The 22,797-nt window shown below is 44.7% G+C and overlaps 1 protein-coding gene across 1 annotated transcript in view; it reads left to right on the forward strand.

Moving 5' to 3' along the window:
* The window catches only part of PARD3B (par-3 family cell polarity regulator beta), a 2,182,026-nt gene that overhangs the window by 1,826,668 nt on the left and 332,561 nt on the right, over positions 1-22,797 (forward strand). Inside the window, exon 21 of the mRNA XM_078680290.1 lies at positions 17,098-17,233. Coding sequence (XP_078536416.1) covers positions 17,098-17,233 — 136 coding nt within the window. The remainder of the gene's footprint in view (positions 1-17,097; positions 17,234-22,797) is intronic.

Below are 22,797 nucleotides of genomic sequence, written 5' to 3' on the forward strand. Positions count from 1 at the left end.
ACCCGGTAAAACCTTTTGACAGCTTACAGTGGGCTTAGAGCCTGCCATATGCTTAGCATTGCTACTCTCATTTGCTTGCTTTTTATTTGTTAGTGTGTGTGCCTTGCCTTCCTCTTGATGTGTTTATCCCTAGCCTGGAGCATTGCCTCATTACTTGTGTCCTCCTACTGCTTACTTTTCAAGCACTACGTTTTTCTTTTTGGTTAAGCACCCATTGAAAGTGAATGTTTTTTCTAGGTGTCTCCCTTGTGTACTTCTGTTTTCTCTTTTGCTGTGCTGTGTTGCCCTGTCCCTCGCTCAGGTGCTACCTACATTCCGCGTTGCACTCCCCCAGTTGTTTGGTGAAGTCCAATGTAAACATTACATGACTTGAGTTTGGTAATATTATTTATATTTAAGTTTACTTTATTGAGAAATTGCAGCTTTCTAGTCCTTGTCCTTTGTGATTTTAAATACTAATTTTGCAGATGACATTTAAACATTTTAACTATTTTATAAATACTTCATTGTTCTATTTTGTACAATACTTTTAGGCAAAATCCTTATATTCACCCAGAAGTGAGAGAGTAAATATAGCAGGAAATATTTGCTGATTTTCAGGTTTCAGTAACAGACCGTGGTTTGCTCAATTTTTAATATTAAAAAAGAATGATGAAGTACTCTATAGACAGCAGAATATGTGACGCCTAAAATAAGGTAATCCTGGGTAAATATATGTGGTATCTGGAAATGTGTATGCTCTCAATTCAATGTGAAAAGTGAAAATTCAAGCAAAGCTTGGAGCAGCCATAATTCTCGTCTAGCGTGTATATCACCAGTTCTGCATAGCTGGTGTATCATACCAGTCCATCTATACCAGGAGTCTGCTTATCCTACTTGTTTTTTTATTTACGTTGATCTATAATTGACACATGCGCGCTCCTGTCTTTATCTTTCTGAGATTTATTAAATGAGGATCATCTGTAATGAAGTGAAAATAATATTGTAGTGTGGTGTTCCATAGATGTGCTATTCAGAACACAGGCCCCATTTCTCAACATTGCGGATGCATGCGAGTGACACACAAACGCACAATAAGTGCCACCTCCTGGCAAAAATGTCAGATCCTAATTCACACCGTCAAGATCTGAGGTTATTTCTACCCAAAGAGGTCGTAAATGGCTGTAAAAAATCTGTAAATGTGTTAGATTTTCTCCAGTCTTAAATTCAAGGATTATAGCATCCACAAAGTCGTAACAAATCTTCATAATAGTTTCCCCAATCAATTTTCAACCTTAAATTTAGTGCCCAAAAGGCTGAAGTAAGTGTGCAAATAGAGTATGAAGAACATGCAAATTCCCCAATATGTATTGTGGGCAAAGGTGTGGTTGATATATTACTATGAGTAATAGATAGTTAAGGATTATTTTCAAGTTAACTCTCACTATAAACCACACAAAAATATGAGATTTCATAGATTTAAATGTGTGTCCTTCGTGATTTTGAAAACTCATAAAAAAGAGCATCTGTATGTCAATCACGAAGTTATCCTTTCAGAATAGGCCCCAATGTCAGGGAGGTTTCCAGCTGTCCGTAACTGATGCAGCTGCTGTACAGAGTGACCCGAAAGATCACTGTTTGTTGTGTATTTGGCAGCATCTTACAAATGATGATGTTCTGGATGTGGGAGAAGGCATGCATAACAAATATGGAAATGCCCAGGGCAGCAGGCTCTGGTGTACCACACTGGTATTCCTGTTCCTTGAATTACTGAGACTGTGGGTATTAGTAATGCTACAATGCAGGAATTCCTCTGTATTCTCAGGGACACCCTAAAAATGACCTTAGAAGTTATGAATTACTGAAAGCAATAGTGTTTCTGTACCTGATTGTCACTGTCATCCACCCATGCATTTTTGCTACTTCCTATACACAGAAATTTCACTAACTTCTACCTGGTGAAATATCCAGGTGGGAAATATTGGAAGTGTGGTGTTCATGTATCTATTGTAATGTAGAATTCAGCATAATTCAGGTATTCAGCCACAACAGGAATACCTCCAAACTTAGAATGGGATCCTAAGTAGTGAAATGACTACAGGCACTCTTTGAAGGTAGTGCTCGAGAAAGGCGCCAAGTCACTAGCACTAGATAGTAAAATTGCACATTTGTTCACTAATTAATGCATCATGGGACGAAGCAGTGCCGTGATTTGCAGCCTTCTGGTCTATAAGCCTCCACCCTCAATTTAGTTGCAGAGAATGTTCAAAGTTGCATACAAATTCCACCACTAGCTGCTTTTTAAAGGATGTCAAACTTGTGCCAGTGACCGTCGTGCAAATCTGCCCATAGAGAACTGTTCATGCACCCAGTCCACCTCAAGGGATTGTGATCATCCCTCCTCTGGAATGAATTTGAACTGGAAACCTGGAGGTGATCTGGGTTCCCAGTATGACATTCCTGCTCTGCCATGACCACTTTAGCTGAAGGAGTGGAATTACAGAATGTGAATCCCTCATCATAACAGGGAAACGAAGCCTTGGTTGAGGTGTTATCTATGTCATGTGGCATCAAAGGGGAGAGCGACCTACAAAGCTCACAACAGGCCCTGGCCCCCGAAATAAGACCACCCAACAACTCCCTAATCTGGTCCTAGACTGCACAAGCAGTCAATGCTTGTTGTAGACATTAATTAAAAAATCGATAACTGTGAAAGAGTCGTCACCAGTCTAATGCACTCACAATTCCAAACAAATTGTAACATGTCCATGAAGTTCCATAGCTGGTCCTACCACTAGTGTACAACAATACAAAGCGTCAAGATCTAGGATTACTCCTGATTTGGAACATACACTTTCAAGACGTATATAATTCAATGAATTTCTTTAATTGTATTTTTCATTATAAAGTTTTCCTTTTATAGGTTCTTGTATCAATATAAGAGCAAACTTCAAAGAGAGAGATGATAGAATCCACCAGCCTTATGTTCAGGAAATCTAACTGACAAGCCTTCACATGTAGGACACATAATCAATTGTTTGTCAAACAGCCGTCATTATCCCAGAGTTTCTTGTTCTCTGAATCCCCGTACCTTGATTTTTAGCTGTTTGTTCTGGTCAACTGATTGGTTCGAAGTCTACTTTTTACTCCGGTGGTAGTTTAATTTTATTCTGAATATTTATTAATGACAAATACTTCTCAAAAGGCAATTGTGCTATCTTTCTTCAATGAGTTTAAACTTCAACAGTGGGGTATGAAGTCGTATATAAAAGCTACACATAATACTATATAGTAAATTTGAAACGTAATCCAACCACCAAACTTTTTCATAAGAACAACTTTGGTTCATTAGGTTCTGATGTACCAAAATGTTTTTTTGACAATCATTTTCCCCACTCACCTACTCAACATCGTTTCTCAGTGTGTTCTATGATTTGGAACTAAATCAGGCTCAAATTATGTTTTTTTTTGCAGAAAATGTGTCACAGTTGTGGTTTTCCGTCAGGCTCAAAAGCTATTGGATAATCAAAAAACCATCACAATACAGTATTAAAATGACAACTTAATACATAAATGATTTCTAAAATCATTAAGAACATTAAAAATGACGCTTCTGCTTTTTGTATTTAAATATTGCTTTAACCTAAGACACGTCTTTTTGGTGAGGCTCCCGGCGTCCAGGCATAATCAGAAAATCAAGTCAATCACAGGAGTGCGCAAATCGATCGATGAAAGCAGAGGAGGGAAGTGCAAGCTTGTGACAGTAATGTAACACAGATTTTTTCTCGTAATAGCAGGCATAGACCTATATAATGTAGGATAATAGATCATATTATATCCTGGTTAGACTGCAGAAATATGGGCCGCATTGCTGAGGCCAGATGTTGGAGATGTAATTTGGAGGGGTTGGATCTTATGTATCTGGCACGGTGGTATCCTGTTATGCAGAAGTATTAGCATGTGGTCTACACTAAGTTAGATGGAATGATGAGTTTTAGATTACAGAGGTCTTCTATGTCAGCATCGCTGTGGTATGTCAAAGGCGTCCCTGGTGATACCAGAAAATATACACCGCTGGCACTCCTACTGACCAAGCATAGAGTGGTGATGAGATGATGCAAGGTCCAGGTTCCTTTCATGCACGGATTACTTCCATGAAACACACAAAAGGTGAAGGGAGGAATGCTTGCAACAGTGGCGATTGCTCAGGGAGCATCCCAACCCATCATTCTTTTGCTCACCATGCCACCTCAGTTTAGACCCAGCCATATGCAAATCAGTCTTAACCCTGTTACTCTTGGAAAACGTCCAGCCCGAACTGCCAGGCCAGGTCCTCCCTGAACCGGAAACAAGCATCCTGGGACCGATTTCAGGGTATCACCCCTAATCATCTAGGATAGCTTGAATCCAGTGACACAGTGAGCAAGGGAACCACATCTGGGCATACCTATGCAAATTAGGGCGGTACATGAAACACACAAAAGGTGATGGGAGGAATGCTTGCAGTTTGTTTACCCTCTGGTGATTCCTTCCATGCACAAGTGGATTTAAGGTTCTATTTACTGCTGCTTTTGGTAGAGCACCCAATGGCACCAAAGCATTCCAGAAGTGATTATATTTGTATAAATGTTAAGTGAACTGGCTACCTTATGCACTATTGACCTGTCAACTATGATAAAGCACATGATGTGATGTAGCTTGTTGATGTTTAGACAATTCCTGTTACATTGTTTTGGAGAAGCACAAATACAATTAAACATAAATAAATCTGCTCACTGGGCTACTACAGACGATGGTCTGGAAAGTAAATCTGGTCTTGGCAAGCTTTCCCTTTTTATTCTAACACTTCCTTTTCCTTTTTAAATTGTGTTCAGTTTCTTGAGTGAAAAGTACTTGAAAAATAAACCATGCCGTTTATAAAGACTAAAAACCTTGAATCAGTGTTCAGCTTTGTGATACCATAGAATATGTGTGTGTTTTACTCCAGGATTTTGAAATGGTTTTTCATGTACGTTTCTTAAACAACACTTTACAGACAGACAATCGCAAAGCCATCAGTTCAGCACTAACATTAAAAAGGTGAGACATATTGGCTTTGCCAGTTGTTGTTTCAGTATCCTTCCAAGGATGACTACAACTGAATTTTGCTGCATGGGCGCTTGATTAATTTAATGCACTCATTCGATCATATGTAGTATATTGTTTGAAATGAATTTTTTGCCTGTACTTGGACGTAGTATAAGGTCACTTTGTATAATATTCAAATAATGTGCAAAAATTCCCAGCATGGCAAAATGCCTTTATTTTGAGTGCTTCGAAACTGCTGTTCTTAGTGGGGGTCTTTCAGCACGTTAAAATGTCCTTTATAGTTGCCATCTTTTATAGACCAACTTCAGTTCCTCTTGAAAAATTATCCTGATATCTTCATCATGTTGAATTAATTGCCAATTTTGCCAAAGTGGTGACACCATTGTTGAGGTACCGAATCACCACAGCTGTGCATAACACAGCGGTGCTGGGTGCCACGTGCCTGTGCCTCTTTGCACTGTTGTTGAAAGGTGTCCCTCCCTCCTGTGTTCATTATGAAGTCCTGGCAACCATCAAAATCTTTCACAGTCAGAGAGGAGTAGAGACTTCAGAGGTGGTGGGGCCAGCCACCAATGGAGAGGCAATAGAAGGGTTCGGGCCACAGAAGGCCATGGAGACGTGCTGTGTTCCGGGCATTGCAAGAGCACCCTTCCCCCAAACAAATATACAAACAAAAACCTTCTAAGGCTGACACTGATGTTCTGGAGAAGTTATAAAGCCATTGACGGCCAGCAGAAGTGCAGAGCCTCTGTACAAGAGATGGGTTTCCAACTCCCTTGTCTTCCACTGTGTGACATACGATGACACCGCCGGAGTTGGCGGGTGCGATAATGTAACTTCGTCCGCGCATGTGCCCGACTGTTGAGCCATCCAGGCTTTTATTATACGTACACCTCTTGCACCGCATTGTTCACAGCCCGTGCCGATCCGGCACACCTAGAGGTGGCTACCTCTTCATCTATCTCCATCCATCCATCCCTCCATCCATCCATCCATCCATCCATCCATCCATCCATCCATCCATCCATCCATCCATCCATCCATCCATCCATCCATCCATCCATCCATCCATCCATCCATCCATCCATCCATCCATCCATCCATCCATCCATCCATCCATCCATGATACGATGGTGGCATGAATGGGACACTTCAACTATAACTAATTAGCACAGGTCCAGGGCCGCTCTCTGTATCTCCCCCTGCGATGCCAGTTATTTATCCACCCAAACATATTAATTCTGCCATTGTGCAAGGTCTTCTCGAGGGTCAGCAGACGGTGAAGGCATTCGGTGCTTCTCCCCAGCTGCGCCTTTCTTTCCTTCCCTCCTTTGTTTTGCGAGTTCAGGTGCCTTTGCAAACCTTAGGCGAGCCTGTGCATTCCAAGCAGCCGGGGGTTTTGTCTTCCTTGCTCTTCGACTCGGCAGCCGCTATCTGATCAATTCTATCCTTTAATTTATGCATTTAAAGGGTGATGGAGAATAGGTTAACGTCAGAGTCTAATTTTTTACCTCAGATGTTGAAAAGCGTTTTTTTTTTTAATATTACCTTATCAGTTTCTTTTTTCATTACTGATGACTTCATTCTGTGCGGATTCAATGCCTCACTTTCTTCAAGGTAAACTAATAGATTATGTATGCGATATTTGCACGGAGTTGATTGAATTCATCTGGTGAGTTTGAATGCAATTCATACATTCACATAATTGTCAGGCGCCAAGTTAAGATTCAAGAGTGCCTGCCTGAGCTACACAGCAGCCAGGGATGTACATCTTACATTATTACATCGTGGTGTTAGCACAGCCCTGTGCCCAGCCCATCTCCCCACACTTTGGAGATTGAGAGCCCCCACGCCCCCCCAACATATAAAATAACATGCATTGCCCATCGCCTTAGGTGTGAATTTGTATTTATTGCAAAAGTATTTGTTTGTAGGGCAGAGCGGTGTGTTCTCTTTAGGCGGGATCATGATTGTGTGAGGCACTTTGCACAGAAGAATATGCTGAACGTGGTTGTGTGTGCGTAACATAAAATGAAGGTATGTAGAAATGTGTGTGTAGTACATATGGAATGAGACATCTCGTTGTTGTATTATAGTTTTTTATTTCTCTAGTGTTTTCCTACCTGTTGTCAAGGCTACAAAGTACTCTCCAACAGGTCGAAAAGATTGTTACACAACTGTCCAGTGCATAGTTTAGGAAACGGTGTTGCCATAACATCTGTAGGGGTCTAGTTTTGGTGTTAGGCAGTGGATTATCTGAAATGTATTCCATTTCCTGACGTTAATGCTGATTTCCCACAGGGGGTTGAGGGGTGGGCTCTGCCCCTTCCAGTTATGTGTGGAATGTTATAACAAATGGTCACACTTATACAAGAAACGGGACTAGGGATCAGTTTATTGTGTTATTTGTCAGTGATGTTTTCTGCCTGTGTACTGTGACCTTGAAGTGCTCTTGATACATTGGTTCTCATTGGTTGACTCAGATCTAACTGAGTCAATCTGCTGATTTGAAACCTGCTAGTTGTATGTTGGTCTTTGCTGATTCAATTTTAATATTGGAGCCCCACTCTCTTTTCTCTTCCTGAAGCCCTGGTTATACATATGTGTCACTCAAGCTGAAAATAAGGCATACTTATGACGTTAAAAAGAGGATTAACAACGTGGCAACTACCTTGGATTACCAAGTGCTAAGTCCCCATTGGCACTTGTTCTTGGTCACCCTTCATGAGTGATATCTGCCTTCATGAGCACTGAGATTAGCTAATAAAGTCCTTTTTGTGATCCATATTTTTGAAACCACGATTTTTAAAACCATAACCACACACAGCAGGTTCCTGGCAGTTTTCAATATAGATAAACAAGTTGATTTTCTGAATCCACGAGGTGAGATGAAGTTTGTTCTAATTGTTGTGTGGTTTTAAATCCTACTTTGAATGACATTAATCAGCCTTCTATTTATCCTTAGTGTAGGCAAAAGCACGTTGATTACCAGTCTTTGGTAAAAGCACTTTATAAAGGAAATACGCATAGTAATTTTCCATGGTGCCATCCATCTTCCGTTTTGAGCAGGTTTATGCATCTACCCCATGGCTCCCTGAGACACTGTCTTTGCTTTGTTGATTTGCCATTAACCTGGAAGGCACAAGCGGGTTAGAGTCATGGACATCGCAAGACTGGGTAGTAATCCTACCTGTGGCACATCTGATCTATTTGCTGGATACTAATCTGGCCCATATCACTGTTTACTGCCAAGGAGGGCTGGGGAGGGGAAGGGCATGAGCGGAGACCCCGATAGTCATCTTTGAGACCCCTGCATTTCGTGGGCTTGGAGGGCAGGAGTCTAACCCGGTACATGTTGTGCTGGTGCCCTTAGAGCACCGGTAGGGCTTGGTGAGGTCATCTCTTCATACCATAGCCTTTGTAGCGGCCAGTTCAGATGGTGTCTGGTACATCAGTACAAGTAGTTATTGTTCGGTCCCAAAAATGGTTCACCGACTACTGTGTCCTTGGCTTTCGTGAGGTTGTTGTGGTGGTGAGTCAGACATTTATGTAATTCTTGTCCAGTTTCTCCTTCACAGTTGCCAATTTTAGGGGAATTTTGCACCCATGATTAAGCCAGGCACTGGTGCCCTGTATTTTGTAATCCTGTCCCGTTTAATATCTTGATGGCATCCAAAGTGTGAATCTGCTTACGGGTTAAACACCTCCTGTTTTTGCTTTTTGCATAGCAGAATTATTTTGTCCATGGTATGGGAGGTAATCGGCATCTGTAGATCGGATCTCTGAGGTTTGGTGGTTGTCGGAAGGCAAGAGGTGGGGCCTATTGGAGAAGGTCTATTACAGACATTCATCATGCTGCAGAATAGATGTTAAATACTTGCCAATCATGCAGTGGATTTCTAACTCTGACTTGTTCTTGACTCCCAGTGGGACCCCAACTTGTCCATAGTTCATTGCTTGTATCCATGATTTACTTTAAACCGGCGGCTCTGACTTATCTGCATGATGCCTGCCACCTAGAGGCATCATGCAGGTAAGTCAGTGATCTGTCCCACGTATACTCTCAAGTTTTAGACATGCAAGCATGGCATCTGGCTAACCTGACGTTTGCCCATATGGCCTTTCTAAGACATCTGATCTACTCTGGCCCATCACTGGCAGCCTCTGATCTGGCCAAGGCATGCCGGCCTTTCAGAGGTGACACTGACGTATCTGTGCCTGGCACATGAGAGCCTATATGCCGGCATGGCATGCGCTGACTCTACTAGGAACCTACTAGCCTTTTTTGGAGAGGTCGAATTGCCCCAGATTAAATCTTGCTGACGCCTAGCATACTCCGGAGTGTGTTGCGGATAACTCTTCTATAGAAAATCTCTCTAATAAGATGTTTATACTTTCCAAATGTCTGCCTTACGGGTGTCCTGGACTATGCATTCCATTTTATTTTACTCTGTCCTTACCTGGGAGTTGTAGGTGTAAGGGAACAACCTGACTCCTCTCTCCATAATGTATTTTTGAGTCATGTCTGGCAGGCTTGAAAATCTCTCCATAAAGTACATGGCTTAGGGAACGTCCGTCACAGTGTATGTTATGCACACGTCTTAAGCCTCAGTTTCAGTCCAGTCCGTTGCAGTGAAAGTTTGCAATATATAATTTTGTTAGCTGAAGTAAGGTATGGATTTGCTACTATTTATTTAGGGTTGCTAGTTTAAGCTGTAGCTTACCGACGCTTTGGACTCCCTGGTCTTTTTTCTGTTGCTGGGCAGGAGCCCTTCGATTGCTGCATCGCGCTGTGAGCGCTCTGGGACCTGGTCTGTTGTTCCCCCCCCGCCGCCGCCAGTTCCGTCAAGCGGCCGCAGAGCAGGGGGACTACAAACCCCACAATTCCCGGTGGTTCCTCCCTGCCCACCCACACCGACTTCCGCGCCTGGAGGCGTTAAAACATCGCGGCTCCCTCGGTAGAGCGGGTTGCTAGTTTAAGCTGTAGCTTACCGACGCTTTGGACTCCCTGGTCATTTTTCTGTTGCTGGGCAGGAGCCCTTCGATTGCTGCATTGCGCTGTGAGCACTCTGGGACCTGGTCTGTTGTTCCCCCCCGCCGCCGCCAGTTCCATCAAGCGGCTGCAGAGCGGGGGGACGACAAGCCCCACAATTCCCGGTGGTTCCTCCCCGCCCACCCAGGCCGACTTCCGCGCCTGGAGGTGCTAAAACATCGCGGCTCCCTCGGTGGCGCGGGTTGCTAGTTTAAGCTGTAGCTTACCGACGCTTTGGACTCCCTGGTCTTTTTTCTGTTGCTGGGCAGGAGCCCTTCGATTGCTGCATCGCGCTGTGAGCGCTCTGGGACCTGGTCTGTTGTTCCCCCCCGCCGCCGCCAGTTCCATCAAGCGGCCGGAGAGCGGGGGTGGACTACAAGCCCCACAATTCCCGGTGGTTCCTCCCCGCCCACCCACGCGACTTCTGCCCCTGGAGGTGCTAAAACATCGCGGCTCCCTCCGCGTCGCGGGCGGCACGCGGGCTAAGCCCGGGCAAAGGGCGGGCCGTCTGTGGCCATCAGGGGCCAGAGGAGGCCGGGCTGGGCCACCCCCCCCTTTCATCTGTACATCCATCTGAGTGACATTTGCCAGATACTCACACAAGGATATTGGTTAGTGACTCTGTAATAATAATAATAATACCAAGTGGCTAATACGTCTACAAACCCAAAAAAAAGGTACATGGGTGGGAGGCAGTGTGGTTGGGACCCTCGACGCTTTTTTGAATAGGGCAGAATCGCTCCTTGAGCATGAGATAATACTAACAGAGAAGCGCTTATCCTGGGGGATTACCACCAAAAGATCATCTTTAGGAGCAATAGGGAAAGCTAAATCACCTGTAACAGTCCCACAAGTATTAGTGCATACAAGTATAGAAACAGAAGATTTAGGGTCAGGCAACCTCGTCCCAATATCACCAAATATAGGAAGACCTGGAGCTCGAGTATCCTGTGATCCTAGTGATCCGATTATGGATCAATCACTATCCCATATAGAACAACCACACATAATTCCATTAAGCCCTATAGTTATCACTACTAACGCCCCACGGCTACCTACTACTCCCATTTTAATTCCAACCGATACGCAGGAATCAACAAATTGTGTAACCAGCCCTGCCCTAGTTTCTAGGCTGCGTTAACCAAGGTCAGCCCTGGAAAACAAGAGTCGTGACCCTGGGCTGCCAAAGAAGCAAAACCCACCCCCACGAAACATTAAAAGTAGGAAAATAGTGGAGGTAAATGAAACTAGCGAAATAACTAGCGAGCCGGCGGGTGAAACACCACAAACGAAATCCGCCAGCACACAAACTGAGTTTGGTCAACTGCCACAAGGAAACTGGTTTGAAGAGTTGACAGGGAACCTTGAGACCAGTATTAAAACCCTAATGGAAAATGCTATGAAAGAAAGGTTGGAAAATATGGAAGAGTGTTTGAGATTGAGCCTAAGGCAGATGGAGACTAAGGTTGAGCAAATGAGGAAACTAGTTGGAAATAATGGTAGGGGTGATGTTTGCAGGAGGAAATGCACCTCCCCCGATAATGGGAGTATACAAAATAAGTCAGGAGCTGGAGGTACTACTAACATTACCCCATTGGTTAGTGCTAGCACTGAGGAATGTAGGCAGACCAATAACGAGAAAGGACACTCAGACAGAGATAGCGAGACCACACGGGGAAGTGTTACTAGTAGTATGGCCAAACTAGCCGCACCTGGCACTCTAATTAACATCGAAAAATCAGCTATACATAGCGCCAAGGGGACCGATCTATTACCTAACAAGGATGTATTAAAACTCCCCCCTGCATCCTGCCCATATGTAATTGTACTAACTGGAGTCCCAACTCTAAGAAGAGACCAAAAAGAAACATGGTCCAATCTTCGAAATAAAACAGCAGATTGGCTTATAAAATTTAAACGGTTTCATCCAATAAATGTAGATGACATACTGATGGTTCGTAGAGTTGGATGGGTGGGAGATGCCCCTAAACACATCAGAGGTGATTGTGTGGTAATAAACTTTAGACGGCTGCAATTAGTGAGAAGAATACTAGATTGCCAGGAAGAAACTCCCCATTGTAGCACAGACATAAACACGCTTCCACTGGGCTACTTCTATAAATCAACTAAGGGAGGCTGTGATTATATATGTACAATCGTATCTGCTACCTTTACCTCCGTGTCCCAATCGCTCTTGATTATGTAAGTGGAAAGGAGAATAGTAATATTAATGAAATGTTTATTTTTAATGTATCTTTAACCGCATGCGTGCGGGCGGAATTCCGCTCGTACGCTGAGATTTTTTAAAGTGCACTTTACGTGACGAGCTGGGCTCGTCATCAGCGTGCGAGGAAGCTACGCCATGACGAGCCCAGCTCGTCATCAGCGTGGAAGGGGTTAATGATTGTAATTGACCGAAATAAAGATTACATGAAACTATTTTTTTAAATTTTCTATCTGCATACACCGCCACCCAATCCCTCTCTCACCCACCTCTTCCAATGTGTGTACCTTAACTTTGACTAGGAAAATGCTCATTGTCAATAGAGTGAGGAGTTTGATATGGTTGTGACATCACATCCGGTAATGCCACTAAATGAGACCTGATTGCCTAGCCTTACTAAACACCTCCCACTTTATTCTTTTAGGACTTGTGTCCTTTTTAAATGGTTAACAAAAGTCGGGAGCCATGCATCTGCCTTTTTGCCGAATTTACGTCAAATGCCAGATTTCAGTTTACTGCTTGTTAACAAAGCTCCCTCCATATGTTGGTAAAATAGCTAAACAAATTGCTATAGCGGATTTAAAATAGTCAACAAGGTAGTGACAGAGGACATCTCATCTGGCACAGAGGATGGAATTCTGTTGCTTTATGTGTATTTCTTTCATATTTGTGACTATGCCAGATGATCCACTTGTCTCTTCCCAGACTCTCTGATTAGGCATTGTTCAGATTACAGTCCCAAATTGGGAACAGGAGCGGTGGTCTCATCAGCGCGTCATTTGCGGTGACCGGCATTAGACTTTCTATGGGTCTCCGCATAAAAGCCCAGCTTTCGTTAGCGTGTACATCTGTAGTACTGTGAACGTCGCCATTCACAAGGCCCTTCAAGCGCTTTACAAAAGGCATTCAGAGATGTTTAACAGTGAAAGGGATTATAATTGGGTTCTGGAGGGAAGGAAAACTAGATATAACAGCCTCCTTTATTCTGCTTCATTTGCTCAGAGCCACTTGGTTTCACCATTGACTGAATAACCCTCGGAAAGCAGAGGAGAAAAAAAAGGTTTCTTACCCCTGAGTATAAGACGACATATGAATGTTTTCAGGAACAAAAAAAGCAATGCAGTAATGTAGCCTGCTGGTTTCAGCCTTGCATCCTTCCAGTTTATTAAAGAGTCTTTAGCATGCTGGCGGCATTGGTCATATTTTCCTGTCCACCAGCAATCCTTTTGGGGATGCTACAGTAATGGGCGGCGGCTTATACAAGTCACACGGGTATTATTTTACGTGTTTCATAGGGTCAGGCCTGAAACTGAGGAGCAAATGTTTATAACTTCCAACTCACATGGATCCTCTGTGTGTTACATGGTACCTGCAAGTTTCACATGGGAATCTGGCAAAGAGACTTTATTACACAAAGGACAGCATATCTTTGCGAAGGGTTGGTTTCAAGCTCGTGTGTGAAAGTTTTGCACTTTCATAATCACTATTCTGACTTCTCCTGGTCCTGGAAGGTGACATCAGATGCCTTTGTTTGAGCTGTTGGGGAAGGTCGGTGTGTGCAGTGCCAGAGCTCCATAGCCCAACCCTTCACAGGATCTCACATTCTCTAAGGCCCCTTTGCATAAACCTTTGTCTCTACCCCCTAGCCTCCCCACCTTTAAAATACCCGAAGTAGTATTCCAAGGCCAACAAAGGAAGCTAGCCAAGCCTTATCAGGTCACATTGAGCTCGCTCTCTGCCCAACAAAGTGTTGATATACATGGTAATCTCTGCCCTTGAGTCATATTTTTATAAGTATATCAAGTGAAGTGCTATAATATTTAGAGAGTCTGCACTTCAAGAAATAATCTAATATTTCAAAGTTAGCCACAGTAGCCAAGAGCATTAATCCCCACCAAAAATAAAGCATTGAAGTGTCTCTCAGAGAATTGTGTGAAGCTGGTGGACACCACAGAGCCACAGCATAGAATGTGAGTTCACAAAAGGCAAGTCATGTCTCACTGTCTGCATGAGAAAGGCAGTGCACAAAAGCTCTTACTTCTCAATCAGGGCCCATATATACAACGAAATTGCCCACTTGACCATTGAGAGCCACATGAGTCGCAAAGGCCAGCATTGACTTTCAGGGATAGCTGATGTCCTTAAATTCATTATTCCTACAGTCCTGAAGATTCAGTTGTATGGCAGCCCCTGCGATTCAGAAAAAAATGAAAATCTTGTCAGTTTTCAAAATAAACAGCAGGTTTTTTTAATGATTTTGCTACTGGTAAGCACGAAGAAGCCAGACTCACGCACCAAATTCTATAACAGGGGCTGACAGGGCAAGCATAAGCGTCACAAGGAAGAGTAATTGGGTATATTGGAAACTAAATATCATGATTTCAAAGTATACTTTCCTAGCATGATGTCATCATACTTTTAGCAATTGATTATTCAAAATCCAGAAGCCTTGCGCCCCAGCGGAAAAATGGCTCCTCAAAAGCTTTCAGAATGTCAGCAGCCCTAATTGGGATAGAAGCAGACTTGTTAATGAGCAGTGCCCCGGGGCCTTCCTCGGATTGACTTGTTTTTAGCTCTAGATGTTGTCATTGTTCCTGTTGGATTTCATGCAAAAAACGTTTCTTTAAAGATGGTCTCCTTCTGAGCCGGCCCTGGGATGTAATGAATATTTTTCCACAGATTCCAGTGATTCACAAACTCATTCAGAAATTCATTCTCAATCCAGACTGCTCCTTGAGCCAGCTACGCCGACACAAGTGCATCATTATAGAATCTGATTTTCTTTTCCTGGCAGTGGGCAGGGTATTTCTCTTTCCCTAGAGTCTTAGCGGGTCATTAGGATCACGGGCGGATCCGCCCGAGTTCCGTCCCTGCCCACCACCCATTCCCCCACCCCCGCCATAATACTATGGCGGGGGGGACCGCAGCAGACGGAAAGACCGTCCGCCGCTTTTCCACCCGGTCAACAAGTCGTCCGGGCAGAAAAGAGTTTAATATGGTGGCTGTGTCTGTTAAAGTGTGTGTGGGGGGGGGGGGGGACTTAAGGACATCAGCTATTCCCTGAAAGTCAATGCTGGCCTTTGCGACTCATGTGGCTCTCAATGGTCAAGTGGGCAATTTCGTTGTATATATGGGCCTTGATTGAGAAGTAAGAGCTTTTGTGCACTGCCTTTCTCATGCAGAAAGGCAGTGCAGACAGTGAGACAGTGGTGTGTCCCCCACACATTGGTACCCTCTTGCCCTGACGAAGGTGCGGCCCATGTGGGCCCTACACCGAAAAGCGCGTCGGCGTGATTCTAGAGAGAGAGGAATCTCCATCTGTTTAAGATGTTTGGATCTCATTGATTCTCCCCCCTACCACTTGGTGTGATAAGAACTTGATCCATCTTAGTTGTACCAACTGACATTTACGTACCTTTGAATTGAATGCATGTTTGTTTTCTCTCTTTTTAAAAATCAGTGTGTGAGGGGTGCAGTATGAAAGTCACGATTGGGTCTGATTGCGGACTGGTATGACGTGTGCGGGACCATATTTTTGACCTATTTAATAGTCTTCATTTGCATATGTTAAGTGTTTTATCCTAATGAAATCAGAGCTCTATATAAAATTTATCAAGTATCGAAAAAAATAAAATGATGATTTTTTGAAAATATACAGTGGTCTTGTATATGTGTGGCTCCAATTCCCATTTGTTGGTCGTTTTGAAAAAGTAGGACCCCCCTGTGGGACATATACATAAACTTGGAGCAGGGTTTCTGTTTCTTTTCGGCTGTGTCTGTTAGACACCGCCAGCCATATTACTATAGGGGTGGAAACATGACTTTCCGTGGCGGCATTGCCACCACGGAAAGGCATGCAGAAATTGCTTGCGGGGGCCCGTTGTGGACCCCCAGGGACTCTGGGGGGTGCACCTGGGGGGTACCTATGGTACACCCCTGCATTTCAATAGACAATGTGGCAGGCACCGTGCGGTGCCTGTCACGTTGTGCATTGGAATGCGCAATATGCATTTTTAGCACTGCGGCGGGCGGTGCTTTCAGCACCACCCGCCGCAATGGTAAATATGGGGGATGCGCCCGCCAATGTGTAAGGCGCATTCTAATTGCCCCACGGGACCCTCGCACTTATGGCGGGCGTTCCCTCTTCACGTCGGGATGACTTGTCTGCCTGCCATCCTAATGAGCCCCTAAGTTTCTGTATCAGAAGCAATGGACAAGATCTTTAATATGAGAAGATATTATTTTTCAATGCCTTGTTTTCGGTGATGAAGCTCTCATATAGTATGTATGGAAAGTGGCGTTTACAGTGAGTCTTGTAAAAGGAATTTTATCTGTAAGTATTTACTATTAAATGTAGCGCTAAAAGATGGTTTTAAGGAGTACTCTGCCTATTGAGAAGTCTCACCATAAGAATATTACAAAATTGTAGTCTGACCCTATGATTTGCCTAAAGTACTGATTTGTTATCTGGAAGACTACGTTCGTGTTGATCTTCTTCATCCCAACTATGAAATGGTCATCCAGGGTTTTTCTAGGTTCTCAAGTGGCACATTATTTTTAAATATCCAATGTTTTCCCAGTCTTCATGCATGGATCAAGTTTGATAACTGGTGGGCAATCTAAAGGAATCTGTGAAACAAGAATACAGCAGATACTGTAAATTTGTTTGATTTGGATTTAGTGCATATAACAATGATTTGCGGATCCATAGGGAAATAAGCTATACACTGCTGGAAAGATGCTGCCTGTACTTATGTCTTCTTTTTATTTTTAGTATTCATCCATCCGCTGGTAACACAGACCGTATTCAACAATTACGGAAGGAGTACCACCAGGCACGGAGAGAGGGTTTCCATCTGTATGAGGAGGGAGAGGACAGAGGAAGGCCTTCTGAATATGAACCCCACTGGGTAAGACTCTGTACACCTCGGGGATCTATTGCTATGCAAGCTGTCGGGGGCTGGACCTTAAATAACAATAAAGTGGGCAAGGGATTCCTATCTGTAACAGTTCCAAAAAACATTGGCTGACTGGCCCTTCAGGAAACTAGTAGGCTGCCTTTTCAGAGCCTCCAGAATGTTGGTAAATATCCCAAATCCCTTCACCAAGTCAGTTTTTGTTCACAAGCCTTGCTGAATCCTTGGACTGTAAAGTTTGACTGAAACCCTTTGACCTTCATTCACAGTTGCCTGTTGTGAAAAGGGACCATATTGAGGTCAATGGCAGATTTATTAACCTTTTAATCAAAGCTTTAAGTGATAAGTTTCAAACACGTAGCATGTTAGTTTCTTCATTTAAGTAACTATTTTTCTGATCAGACAATTTTTCCTACTACTTATTCATCGTTACCTGTTTATTAGGGGTAACACGCTGTTGTTTTCAACATTTGGCTTCAGAATCCCCTTTATTGTTGATTTCGTCTACCAAAGCAGCCTACATCTATTATGCAGTTTGCGAATGTACAGACATAGGGCCTGATTTAGATCTTGGCAGATGGGTTACTCTGTCGCAACGGTGACGGATATCCCGCCCGCTGAAATATCAATCCCATTGTATCCTATGGGATTTATATATCGGCGGTTGGGAAACCCGTCACCTTTGTGACTGAGTAACCCATCTGCCGAGATCTAAATCAGGCGTATAGTCTCGGATGCTCAGGGTCATGCTTTGTAGCGATTAAGCATGTAGGTTAATAATTGTTATTGGGCCCTTCCAGTTCATTGAGATAAAAATCATACCAGAAACTCTCTGCGGGTACTAGATGCCATTGTCCAGTTACATCCATGCACCCGGCAGGGGGTTTTAGTCCATCTCAGTCGCAGATATTGAAACAGTGAAGAATACCCCTTCTAAGAGCGGGGATATTGAGATCTGTGGGAATGCGACAGAGCGTCGTTTCCAATATCACTGTTTTACTTTCATTCCACGGTACCCGGCTCGTCCTATTATTGTGTTTGCCACTGTTTCCTGTGCTATGCTGCATCTGGTCTATATAAGTAGTACAACAGGACCTCGCTACAGAGACATGAAACATAAGGTGATGGAGAGACAGACAGATGGATAGGCGGAATGACCAACAGACACACCGCGCACTCCACCACCTGTCATTCTTAGCGATATGTACAATCAATATCTGGACTCACAAACGCTATATTAACATATGTTATACGTATACGGTAAAGGAAAGATCTCTTTAACATTATGGAATTGGAACAACCCACTAGAAAGAGGTTGTTGCAACATTTAGTCAAGATTCAGAACTCTAAAAATAAGATTGCACTTCTTTTGAAATAAAGTATCCTCCTGACACTTAGGTTGGTATTTTCACATTGTTCATTCTTGCTCAGTGAGATTTATTGTTTTGCTGTATGCTGGTGGTATCTCATTACGCTCTTTTTTACTTCCCCATCTGCTTCTGCTTTTGCTGTGAGAAACCTATGAATAATGAAACAATTTTTTATTGGAATATTTTGTTTTCAGTCCTGCAAATTCATTGTTAGTCACTCAAACCTTATGACGCCCTGACTCACTTATTTTCTGGCAACTGAAAATAACCCTCTCTGTGCGAAATAAATCACATGGAAAATGCATGGCGTTTAGTTGGGAGTGACCCACACCTCCCCCAAGAACCCCAATAGGCGGGAAGTGCCCCCATAAGAACCCACAATTGCAGAAAGCAAGAAAATTATGGGCCAAAGAGAAGCCCGCTGTGAAATTTAGTGTGGAGGTTGCTTGGCAATCTCTGGAGTTGGCGCAGTATTGTGTGGGCCAACGTGCCCCGGCGGCTGCCGGCCCCCGGCTCTAAGTGGCCACTGTTGTGTTGGCCGAGAGGGCCCTGCTGCTTTGGCCTACCCTGCCAGCCACGGCACTTTATTCGACGTCCAGGGCGAACCGACTAAAAGGCTCCTGATAGGAGGGAGATCGCTCCTAGGGTGCAATTAGGCTGAATCTTTTTTGGAGAGTGGTACATTTCGGGTAAAAGCTCAGGAGGGGAGAAACTGCTTTCAGATTCCAATAAAACGTCTTGAATTCAAGACTTTGTCGCTTCCAGTGAGGTCTTTTTCTCAGTTTCCTGCTGTGATTGAGTGCTCTTTGTGTTGTCTGTAACCATGGAAAGAGGCCTTTGTGAGCCTTTTTCCTCCGAGGGAACCTCTTAGGAGCATTTTATTGATTTGAACCATTACAGTGATTGACATAGTGATAAGTCACACTTTTTTCCAAGAGCACAAAATGCATTTTTTGCAGAAATATGACGCAGGTTCGCTGATAAATGCTCACCAGACACAGCATCCTGTCAATATTCCCAGTTGTTCTCTTAATACAGACTCTGTGTTCTCCGCATTACATTTCTCATTCAATGTTGCTCCTGCTTGTCCGAAGTGTTTTATATGATGCAGCTGAACTTGGGTCTGTCACATATGTTAGCTGGTGGTGCATGCGTTTGCAACACCCCTACAAGGCCGCTTAATACTGTACATGTAGAATTCAAAGCGCTATGTTGAATGCAAGATGGTGCTATGTGGCATGAAAGGAGGAGGGTTTTGCTCTGAAAGTAAAGGAAAGAAACCTTCGGTTTACACCAGAGAAGATGGTCATGGAGAACTAACCTTCCTTACAAGTGCACGACTAAATAGTTCTCTCTCACACCAACCCTGGTCCTGGTAAGAAAAGAGAAACCCCAGCACCTTTAAATTACTTGAGCAATATGGGCTTGAGGCAACCCATTTCTGCCTATGGCTGATTGATTATTATGAACATTTAAACAAGGACTTCATCATTTTGCCAAACTCAAGTTGAGTAATCATGCTATGTCACCTTTGGCTTATTGAATAATGAGCATGCACTGATAAACTATGCTTTTCACTTCAGTGGTTTAGGCTTTACTGTGACTTAATTTGCTAATCTTTCCCAGACGCTTCTAAATTATTACTTGAAGCTGCAAGTTAAAACAATGACCTAATGATGTCCCAGGCATACCGGGGACAAGTAATCAAACCCCCTGATCATTAATGCTATGCACATTATTACTTTATTGCAAAGTAATAATCCTTGCCTCAAAAGGATAAGGCAAACCGCCTCAGTGCAATCCTGTCACTAAGGAGGCCAGAGGCCAAAGAGGGGACTGACTTTGCTGTCCTAAAGGCAATATATATCTTGTGGATCACCCAGGGACCTAAGGGTCTTGTAAAAGTATTCAGGACACCACAGACTTTGAATTGTCCCTGACTTGTAGTATTCACACATACCCCAAATTCACTCTACATGTTCTCACATCCTACAAGCCAGCTTCCTACGGGAACAAGTGACTCCAGTCTTACATTAGAACCACGTGGACATTTGCAGGTTCTCCTGAAATGTTATAATCTCACATTCTGTCTCTGGTCTAGGTCTTCTGAAGTTGGAAAGGCATGTTCAACTGCATAGACCATGAGTGTAAGAGCATGGATCACTCCTCATGAGACTCGTGGGACTTGTCTGTGATCGGGGTTCTTCAAGCAGTGGGTCCAACATGGTATACCTGGCATGGCAGCCGGTTCCTGCACTTCTTAACAATTCTCCCTCCAGGCACATTGTAACTGTCCCTCTCCTACTAGCCCCTCAAACCAGTCTAACCTGACACTCCACAGAACTTTAACACTTCCATCCATGTTCATATCATGGCAGCGTCATGCACACCTGCACAGTGCAATTGTATCAGAGAGAAAACACTGGACATGTACATTGTTAAAGTCTGCTCCCAGAAATGCCATCGTGCTCTTAGCACCATATGGACCACACAGGATTCTACCCATTTCTACAGTCCCATAACTACAGTCTAACTGGTGCCTTTTAAAACCTTAACCGTATGTGTGAACGCCTCTGTTGACCTACATGGTTTACACAAAGTCACTTTTCCATTATGGCTTTGTAATAGAGTTACCACAGGGATATAGATGTCTTATGTGAATAGCATCCTGTGTGATTTTAGACCCAGACCAGGTGGTGAGAAGATTAATCAAACCAGATTACTTATAATCTCGCACATGGATTCCTTTTGTTTACAACTATTGCGAGCCTTGTGCCACTTACAAGAATCAATGCCTAATCCAGTGGTTGTTCCATTGTTCCTTTCCTATACCTCCTGAATCCACATAGTGGCAACCTCAGTGGACATTGATCACTGTATCATAGATACGTTCAACAATGTATTCTTGGCGGGGCGTGGCCAACAGCATGGGCGGTTAGGACGTGCCACAGCGGAGCTCCTGCCGAGCTGCCTCAAGATCCGACAAAATTCCGAAACTGTACCATCCCCGAAACGACGGCTGGGAACCTGATGGTGTCCTGCACCAGCGGAGGGCGAGAAACGAGTAATATATTGGCGCTCAGAACGGAAAAATCACTCCGAAATCATCCGCTCGTGCGCCCGACTACACCAATATGGCGGCCGCCGGCGACAGAGCGAGCCGAGCGAAGTACGGGCTGGATCTTGGCCCCACTGCTCGGACCTGCGGAAGGTGGGTGGCAATGCTGTGAGACTGCACACCCCGGACCGGCGCTTGCATTTGCCTCCCATCCCCGGCGGAGAGCAGCCACCACGGAGAGACCTACACCAAGATGGCGCCCGGAGTAGTGAGGGATCGCCGGCGGCGCTGAGAGCCACGATTCGGTCCCCCGACTTCCTGGCATAAGGAGATTGACTCCGGCGGTGGACCCAGTGGGGCGCTGCAGCAGTCTGGGGGCCGCGTTGTGAGCCACCCTTCCACCGACGGCGGGAACACCCGGGGAACGGAGGACTGGCCCCGCCCACTACATTGAGACACGGCCTGCATGACGGTGGGGAGCAGTCGAGTCGCACCGTGGTTTTGACCCCTGTGGAGCAGCAAGGTACGTGCAGAGGCACGGCAGGCGCCGTTTCGCCTGTGATGACACTCCAGCCACTGTGAGGGAGACCGGCAGGGCCCCGGGACCCTCACAAACCACGTGACATTCAGGCGGGCAGTATGGCTGACTAGACGTGCCACACCGGAACTCCGGCCAAGCTGCCCCGTATTCCGCCTGTAATCCGTCAAAACCGACCTTGCAGCGCTGCCAGAGCATACCTCTCATACTCTGAGAACGGGAGCGAGTTGCCTGAGAAGTCTCAGCCCTCCGGAGCCGGTGGATCGCGTCTGAGGAAGTTGACGGCGAGGGGACGGCGGCCATGATGGCGGCCGCGAGGGAAGAGGGACCGCGGGTTGACTAGAGCCGCGACCGGCGGGTCCACAGCCGGCGCCCTCCGCCAGGTGAATCCGGAGACCTACACACATTCAGAGGAGACCGAGAGCCTGCGGTGGGCAGTTGGAGATATACGTGCGGTGATCGGTGACCTGCACCAAGAGGACCGCCGGCGGGAGATAGAGCGACGGGAGAAGACACCCGGCTCCTGCTGCGGCACACCACTGAGGGCGGTGGACCAGACACCTACGGTGAGCGGAGGGAGTGGGGGGGACGA

Source organism: Lissotriton helveticus, chromosome 3_1 (genome assembly GCF_964261635.1).
Source record: "Lissotriton helveticus chromosome 3_1, aLisHel1.1, whole genome shotgun sequence".
In the NCBI taxonomy this organism is placed as follows: Eukaryota; Metazoa; Chordata; class Amphibia; order Caudata; family Salamandridae; genus Lissotriton; species Lissotriton helveticus.